This window comes from Hydra vulgaris, chromosome 13 (assembly GCF_038396675.1).
Source record: "Hydra vulgaris chromosome 13, alternate assembly HydraT2T_AEP".
NCBI classification, from domain to species: domain Eukaryota; kingdom Metazoa; phylum Cnidaria; class Hydrozoa; order Anthoathecata; family Hydridae; genus Hydra; species Hydra vulgaris.
The window spans coordinates 23,454,976-23,464,589 of record NC_088932.1 but is presented as its reverse complement, the minus strand read 5'-3'; the positions used below and the strand labels follow the sequence as shown (position 1 = coordinate 23,464,589).

Below are 9,614 nucleotides of genomic sequence, written 5' to 3'. Positions count from 1 at the left end.
AAACTCATTTAAAGGTTTATATCTCATGAAAACTCATTTAAGTCTCATGAAAACGTTTAAATATAACAAGTAGGGTTTTTAATTCAACAGTAAATGATTATTTAATTTTTTATGTTTAGCAAAACAGCCAACAGAATTCTTTTTTTATAAAGTACAGAATTAATTTTGCCAGAAAGCAAAGAATGGAAATAGGAATACTTATTTAACGAAAAAGAAATTAAATCTTCAAAAGATGGATCTACCTTTCAATTCACTTTCTCAATAATATATTTACATCAAGACTCATTCAAGACATATCTTATTGGACCAGCAAAATTACTTAAACCACGGACATTAACAGGTGCATTTAGACAACACTTTTAATAACAGTAACTGTACCAAAATCATAACCTAAGTCTCTTTTTTGACTTATGCATAGGTACTATCTACAACTGTACTAAAAATGGCTAAGTGTCGTACCATCGACTCGTAACAAAACTATTGTAAATCATTAATTTAATCTGTTTGATCAGTTTCGTTGCAATGGAAAACTCACAAATCAATTAAACCAAATCAATAGCATTCACTGGCAGTTTAACTAAACCATATAAAGAGTATGCTATGAACCAAGTTAACATATAGACCGGATTATGATTAAGTAATTGGTCTCAAAAATGGTTCCTAATAAATTGAGAAAAGGACAAAAAACCTATTTTTGTAAGAAAGTTATATCAATGCATATCAACTGATTACTTAAAAAATAATGCTGATGAATTAAAGAATAAAGTATACCCAGTAATACAAAAAATGATCAGGATGCAAAAGACATTTTATGTGTGGTAAATTACGTCAATAAACCAGTTTGCTCAAAATATTCTAAGTGTTAAACAGGTCTACAACAAAATTAATAATGGATTTAGTATGAAATTACTCTTATGATAAATATTATATATAAAAATAAGGCCTTGATTTTAATGAAAATTTTGTTTTTGTACATTCGGGATTGATTTAGGCTCTTTTATCGTATAATGAAAAAGTTTGATTTTACATCCACTATTTTCTTTCGATCTTATAATTTAATAATTATTTTCATTTTTGGGTGTTATTCAGTTAACTCAGTTGCCAAAACATTATTCTATATTTGCAAGGTGAAAGGCATTTGCCTTATATGATATAATAACTATAAGCCGCAAAAAGATAAAAACCAGTGTTGTTGTTGATGCATAAATGAACCTCTTGGCAACAACAAAAGTGTTGTTGCCAAGAGAAACACTTATGCATATGCCAACCCTCGCAATAACTGTTTTTAAGCACAGGATATAAAGAAAGACTAAGGAGAGACCTTAGTTTTGGAGGTTCAAAAGATTCAAAAGTATCAGTGGTTAAAATTGAGAAATTAAAATCAGTCATTGATGGCAAGATAAAGAGTATTTATTTAACCAATTTAATTAACGTTATAATTGTTATTAACGTAAACAGAATGATTTCATGGGAATACTTTAAAAACTTGAAGAAGTTGAAACTATTGAAAACTTAACAGTAAAATCTTACAGTAAAAATTTAGTTGATGAGATTTTAACCAATGTTGAGACATTAAATAATGTTGACAATGAACATATGTACAATTTTTAAAATACAGACAAAATTTTATGAAACTTTCAACCGCCAAAAGTCAATAACTTTTGAACCACTTTAAATTATGGTTTTAAGCTATCAGGGTTTTCTTATGTTTTGCTATCCCTGAAAATTTCAAGAAAATCCAATTAATTCAAGTTCATTCATATCTCATTCTTACAGAAAACAATCTTTAAAAACTTTATATTGGTCAAAATTGTTCGCTTTGTCAACATTTAAAAAATAAGATTTAAGAATCTATTTTCAAGAAATTTTTTTTTTTTATTATTAAGAAAAGCTAGCTTTTCTTAAGAGAAAAATATTTGTTAAAATGTTTGTTAAAATATTAGGCTTGACCTGAGAAAATTCAATCTGTGTCATGTAGTTTCATAGTGAAGGGCAAAAACAGTTAATAATACATACCTATACAAATTTAGATACCAACTTAGTCCAAGTATAAAAAAACTAAAAGACCATTTTTTTATTTTTTTTATGCTCTAGCATTGCAAAAAACTTTAAGCAGCTGGTCCATATTTTAAAGAAAGTAACCTAAAGAATAAATTAATGTTTTTGTTGTTGTTGCTGTTTTTTATATGTGACTATATTTCTACTTTTGTGAAAAAAGTAGTTTAAAATAATAATGAATAAAAGGGTATTAAAGACTTTTTTTAATGCCATATTTTTTTAAATTCTTATTTTATTTTAACAGTTACAGCATCCCATCCAAACAAGCAAAAATAATAATTAACTATACTTTGTTTTGTCTGACAATATCTAAGACGGTTAGCCGACTCCCACAATCTTTTATGGATCCGTGTGGCCCCAATTTCAGACTATTATTTCAGCTTCTAAATTAGCCAAGAATATTTAAAATGCGTATATGTCTAAGTCATTCTGATTTTGTAAACAATTGGACAAATCCTTTATGGTCTTATTAAACTTAATCATTTATTAATTATTTTTTTATATTTAATAATTTATAAATTATATTTATTAATTTATTGTAGTTGTACAACTTCCAAGGTTACTCTAGAGTAGAAAATAATTAAAGTAACTCTGGTTCTTTGTTTGTACATATGTAACCATGGAAGCCGTGATTCTTTTTTAAATCAATTAAAATTAATTAAATCAAAAAAATAAGTCAATATCTACAAAAAAACAAGTTTTCACTGATTTCTTTTGGAATCTTTTATCATATTTTTGTATATTGTTAGGGTTTATTGCAAAAATGGTTTAAGTAAACCAGAAGGAAGCAAGGGAACCTAACTCTTACTTTCTTTTTGACTAATAGTTTTAGCTTTGCATTACAATTCAAAATGTTCCTGGTGCCTTAAAGCAATAAAGCGCTTGATGTTGCTAGTGTCAAATGCAAATTCGGATTTCTAATACTTTATGATACTCACATTTTTTGAACACTTTATATAAATGCTAGCCCTAAAACCAAATGATTGGGGTGAAACATAAAATATATTAAACACGGTACTAATAGCATAAAAATAAAACTGTAAATGAAATATTATTTGTTAAAAACCTTTTCTGAAAAGCAGTTTTTGCAAAAGCGTTTTGTAATATCACCATTTATATTTAGATCTTTATTCTATTTCTAAAAACGTATGGAGTTCATCTTTGCAGTTTACAATATACTTTGTGGCTCTGCATCAATACTTAATTTAACAGCTATAAGTTTAGAACGGTTGTATGCTATCAGATATCCTTTTCTTCACTTAACCTTGACTCAATTTTCTTACAGATTAGCAATTGCTGTAACATGGTTTATTGGATTTATGTTATCAGGCGCTAAAATAATAGTTGCTTTTGGTTATGAAAGTAGAATAAAGCAGTTCTCGTTGTCCATATTTATTTTGGCATACGTGGTTCCAATATCAGTTATTGTGATGTCTTATTCTGTCATTTTTTATTACGCAACTTCTCGAGCAACTGACTATTATGCTAATAGATTTAAACATGAGCTGAAAACAGCAAAAACAATAGCAATAATAGTTGGCCTCTTTATTCTCTGTTGGACACCTTTTTTTGCACTTAATATAATATATGGCTATTGTAAAAATTGCAGCTTAGGAAAGAAAATCACTGGTTGGTATTATGCATCAAAAGTATTGCACTATAGCAACAGCATGATGAACTTTTTTGTCTATGGATACAGAAGCCCAGATTTCCGTCGGTTGTTTCGTGATTTTATTAAAAAACTGAATCGATAAATATGTTTTAAAGGTAATTAAAATTGCATTGCATAAAACGTTGTTGAAAGTTTATGTTGTGATCAATCAACGCAAGAGAAATCTTGACCAATACTGAAATTGAAAAAAAATTCGGAATTACTTTCCGTTTGTAGCATATTAATAAATTATAAGTGTAAATGTATTATATATGTAAATGTATTATATAACTGTAAAAATATAAGTGTAAAATGTTTTATATATTTAAATGTATTGCAAATATTTCATAACATTGTATCATATTTTTGCGAAATTTTGATAATTGTGTCATATTTTTGCGAAATTTTAATCATAGATAAAGAATATACAGGGGTGAAAGCAGGGTTTGTTGATGTTTGATATGATGATGTTTGAGCTAACATGGAACTTTAAACAGTTATATGTTTATACTCATGTCAAATAATCTTGTCAAAAATTGCAATGATTAGAGCCTGGGAACAAAAAAGCCATAAGAAATCGACCACAACTACCCCAAACAAGAGAGCAACAAAGTTTTTTTATTTTACTTAACTTAACTTATATATATTGATAAATTTTAAATTTCATACAAAAATTTGGTTTCAAACTATTTATGGTAATAATATTTTGAACAATGAAATATTATACTATAAAATTTATCGATGAATATAAATTTAGTTAAGAATTGTAAAAAATGTGTATATGGTCTCGTATGTGGTCTCACGTACGTGGCAGTTGCGGTCAAAATTTTAGGACTCTTTTGTTTCCAGGCTCCAATCATCGCAAGTTTTGGCAAAGTATACTTATTTGACATAAGTATGATAATAAACTAACTAGAAAAGATAAATAAATCTCAAAGCAAACATGGCAAGTTTTAAGGGAAATTATCGGCAGCAAGAAACAGAAAGCTAGCTCTTCATCTAAATCTATCAAATAATGCTGATGAATTAAAGAATAAAGTATACCACCTAGTAATACAAAAAATGAAAGGGGTAAAGGAGAAATTTTATGTGTGGTAACTTACGGTATCAGGGCGTGGTGGGGATCGTAATCGGATCCTCTCGCTTTTGAAGTGGGCGCTTTACCACTAAACCGCTACCGCGTATTGTTTATACTATTGTAAAAATGATTTACAGAAAATAAATAGCTTGTTATTGTTGTTGTTTTATTATTTTTACTCTTAGGAAATCATTTAACATAATTTATAAATAAACTTACACGTATTTGTACCTTTAAAAATGTAGGTGATTTTTTGAATAGTCATAAAAATTTGTGTTACAATAGCTGAAAGCTAATCTTCAGAATATGAAATACCTTATTGTCATTTATATTCCTTTGGGGTTCTTGTTGCATTTACACTGTTTAATGAATCAGCAACAGCCTAACAAAATAAGACCTATTTTTTTATGGCAATAACTTTGGAACAACTTTTTTATTTCTGTTGAAATTTTGTGTGATAATTTCTTAATTGTTTTATGTTAAATTCAAGTATATAGTATAAATGACTTTCAGATTTTCAACTGTACTTTATAATGTATGTTTTTATGTATTTTAAAATGCAAATAAGATTTTTTTAAGAACCAAAAAGTTATATTTTATTTTATTCATAATACTTTTTAATTTTGTTTTTACAATTAAAGTATAAAAAAATGAGACCAAAGTTCAATCTTAGGTTAAGACCTAAGATTGAACTTTGCCCATCAGCGAAATAACGGTTGTGGCCTCTCCAGCGTTTCTTTCCCCCTCCCCCACTCACACACTAAAATTTGTATTTAAAAACAATTTTGTTATTGCTTTACATAATAAATTACTGCATAAGACCAAAAATCAATTGATAAATCTGGTAATTATAACAAAATAATCCAATGAATAAGCATTGGAAAAACCAGATCTTTGCTTTCTACTTATACAATTTGTAAATGCAGCAGAAAGAAACATCCTCAGAACAACATTGACATTAGGGAATGCATATACAAGTTTCTTTGGTCACCGGTACCAAAATCAATTGAAGTGAAAATTTAGCTCTTTAAATGCAGACATTTATTTGTAAATTAAATGTCCGCATAGTTTTGTTTTTAATGGTCTTGGGCGTTCAATGGAATTGTAAGAAAACCCATCTCTAGAAGATGACAAGGAACCCAAAATGAGAGGTAAGTAAAGGATACGCTTTCTTTCGTCTTTCAAGTTCAGCTAAAAGTCTGTCTATGATGATATTAACCTCGGCAATCATTTTTCCCTATCCAGCCTTATGCCACAATAAAGGTCAATCCGTCATGTTGGTGTTTGTACGTTCTGATCAGCAGTGTACTTGCCGGCGCCCACCAATGTCATAGCTTCTTTTTTAAATTTATCAATACTTGATCTGACCATTTAAGCTAAAATAGACAGAGAGTTGTAGAGTTCATTAACCACTGTTAAGTTGATTTCAACGACTTTTGTCGTTGAAATCAACTTAACAGTGGTTATGATGCATTTTGTTCACTTCGTTGCGCCTTTCCATAATTTTGCTCCAAATGACTATCATGACAGCCGTCTCCAGCTGATCCATTTCCTGAGAAGTCGGATAGCTTCTGTTGTCGTGTTTGGTTGTTGCGCTTAGTCATCATTAAGTTATTTTAAGACTACTTTGAAATTTATACACATATTTCAAATATGCAAATATATAAGTACTATTGTTAACTAAGAACTTAAAAAACTGATTCTGATGATTATATCTTGTAACTAATAAAAACCCGTTTGAAGAGCAGAACTTGCATTTGCACATGAAGTTGATTTGATTTTGATGATAATGACTAATGTTGATGCCGTGCCTTTCTAATGCGTTTTTGACAAAATTAAACATATCAGCTGCCCTGTGATCTCTTAAAATATATCAGTTAAAAATATAAAAGCGATTTATATCTACCAATTATTTGTAAAAAAAAATTGCCAAATTGCTGAATGAACTCATTAATGTTAGCTGATAGATAGGAAGTGCTACCTTTATCTTGGTTCACTTGACTGTTTATATGCTTAGGTAAAAACGGTTTGTATTCAGTTAGTAACTCTATTGAGCCAAGAAAAATATCCATTATGACATAATTCAATTTTCTGGTCTGATCCACCAATTACTAAAACTCTGATGCGTCATGCATAAGAAATAACTCGTTAGATTTATTTTAGGCCTGCATAAGTATATATATACTTATAGACCAATAGGGTAAAAAATAAATAACCCAAAAAGATAAATATAATTAAGCTTTACCTGAAAGTAATTAGGTGATGATACCCTCAACACTAAACATTTTTCCAATATTTTTTTTCACTCCGAAACTGTTTAACAAATTTGCAATTAATCTTGGAACTGCATTTACTTCGATTGACAAAGATAAATGGAGCATTTTTATGTTCAGCAGATTGCTTATGCTCACTGATTGCCTTATGAGCAACTTTTCAGTAGTAAAATACATACTTGCTTGCAAAAAAACTAGTTTTCCTGAAAAAGAAGCAAGATTTGCAATAAAAACTCTACCTCTCTAAGCAGTATATACTAGTCAATTTCGTTCTTTCTTTTCTCCATTAACTAGTTTTTGAAAAAGTAATTCTTTAAAGGCGCATAGCACAGTGACCTAGATTAACCTAAAAATGGCAGAAAGTCCGAAAAAAAATGAAAGCTTAATCGTTTTTAGACTAAAATGTTAAACTACTTTTTGATCTAAAATCAACTTCATAGATATTATTCATGTGTAATTTTAAAAAGGTAAATGTATAAAAAGCTAAATTTTTCACCATAAAGTTATGAAACCTTAAGGTATGGTTATTTTGTAAACAACCTTTTTTTTCACCATGAAACAAAACTTTATTATTATTTTTGTTAAAGTTATGAGTACTTAGATTTATATAATTTATTTTTTCTTTAAAAGCAGTTCTTTTTAGTTTTTCTTTTGAAAATTAAAATTTTCATACACATTTTTAAACATAAGTGCCAGCCAAATAAAAGTTTCACGTTGTTCCACATTCAATTTTAGTGAAACAAAACCACAAAACTATTGCAAAATAATCTGCAGTATTTGCTGCAATCTCCTGCTCTTTAAAGAGATATTTTAAATAGATTGATGCTTAGTTTTGTCAAATGCAATACCCGCCCCTCCGTTTTTTAACGTTTGTGTAGTAACATACATTCTTGTATTTACTTTTTATTTTGAAAATTAAAGAATCTTTTCACGTCTTATTGTAATATAATATTTGGTACTAACACTTGGTTATAAAGAAATTAGGCTTTAAAAGTGAAATTAAAAAGTTGGATCTATTTTAAAAATTCGTGGTTCTGAAGCAAGTAACGCGTTATTATTATTTTCGTACTTTAATTATTTTCGTACTTAAAAACTTTTCTTAGTTTCTACAAAACTTTTTAACCTTATTTTTCACTTTTGAAATAAAAATCTATTCTATTTAGCTCAGCTAGTTTGTTTTTAAGACTTCGGAAGTTTTGATAAATTCGATAAGTATTTCTTCCTGAAATACTTATCAAATTTATCCTGGGGAGATAAGAGAGATATTATACTAAGAGATATTTGTAATAGAAGTAAAAGAGCAAAGATTGCAGATTTAGCTAATGAACACCATGCAACTCTAACCCTTGCTGCATCAAAGAGTGCTAAAGTAGCAGAAGAAAAAGATTCAGCTTATATTTAGAAAAGAACTTCTAAAAGTATTGATGCAGCTCAGATGAGACGAAGTATTGATTCCTTGATTCAAACAATTATGAAATTAGAGGCGGCTTTTACTCTGAAAACGCAAACTGGTTTAAGTGATTTAAATTGCTATCAAAATTTTGATAGCAATTTTTATAATGCTATCAAAAATTTGATAGCATTAATTAGACTGAAAAGTCAAAGAAAGAAGATATTCTGTTTACCACAGCAGTTGTATCTCTTCTGTTTAAAGTTGAAATCAATTACTTTTGGAAAAGTTCTAAATGCTCTAGCTGCCAGTTTTGTAGACGTTTTTACCTAGAATGTAAAAAAGATTTGTGCAAAGAAAAAGAAACTGATCTTTAAACTAAAATCAGTCAGCTAAAACTCTTTTCGACAGATTTGAATATTGCTGGTACATTAGTAACTATTAAGGTTACTTTGATAATTGATATGATGGGAAAGTAATATATTCGTTGACTGACACTATGTCAACTCAGTCTGTAATGTGTGTGGTTTGAAGAAATGAACCACACACATTACAGTCTTGTAATGTGTGTGGTTCAACTCAGTCTTGTAATGTGTGTGGTTCAAAGTTCAGAGAAAATATTCTCTGAACTTTGATTTAATCAAATTTCAGAGAAAATTTTTTTCTGAACTTACTCTATTCAAATCTGTTGAGAAAGGTTTTAACTGACTCATTTAAGTTTAAAGATCAGTTTCTTCTTCTTTACACAACTCTAATGTCTCTTTTTTAATTCTAGGTAAAAAGGTTTACAAAAGTGGCAGCTAGAACATATAGAATTTTTAACCTGGTCAACAATGAAATTCTACTTTTAAAAGTCTAGCCTCATTGTTGACCAGCTAAAGTAGGCTTTGGTAATAGCAATAATTGAAATACTTCGAGAAGAGCATTTGCAACTCTGAAATTTTTTCTGAAATAATAAGGGTTGATATAGAAGTTTTAAAGAGAGTGCACATTGTCCTTATTACAATATCCTCTGGGTACCATATCGATAGTAAGTTTACCTTACTGATACAGCTAAATTTATAGTTAATAAATATTAATATATTATAGTTAGTATATAATGCCTCCCTCCCCCCCCCCCCCCCAGTGTTCACAAAATTCTGATACATGGTTGCTCCATTTCAA

The 9,614-nt window shown here is 28.8% G+C and overlaps 1 protein-coding gene across 1 annotated transcript; it reads left to right on the top strand.

The window, feature by feature from the left end:
- Nucleotides 1-3,206: 3,206 nt before the first annotated feature.
- On the top strand, nucleotides 3,207-3,812 carry LOC136089741 (D(5)-like dopamine receptor). Its single transcript, XM_065815821.1, has one exon. The coding sequence runs from the start codon at nucleotides 3,207-3,209 to the stop codon at nucleotides 3,810-3,812; it is 606 nt and encodes a 201-aa protein (XP_065671893.1).
- The last annotated feature ends 5,802 nt before the right edge of the window (nucleotides 3,813-9,614 follow it).

What these genes read in the sequence shown, in the direction of transcription:
- LOC136089741 (XM_065815821.1), top strand. Translation starts at nt 3,207, where the DNA reads ATGGAGTTCATCTTTGCAGTTTACAATATACTTTGTGGCTCTGCATCA.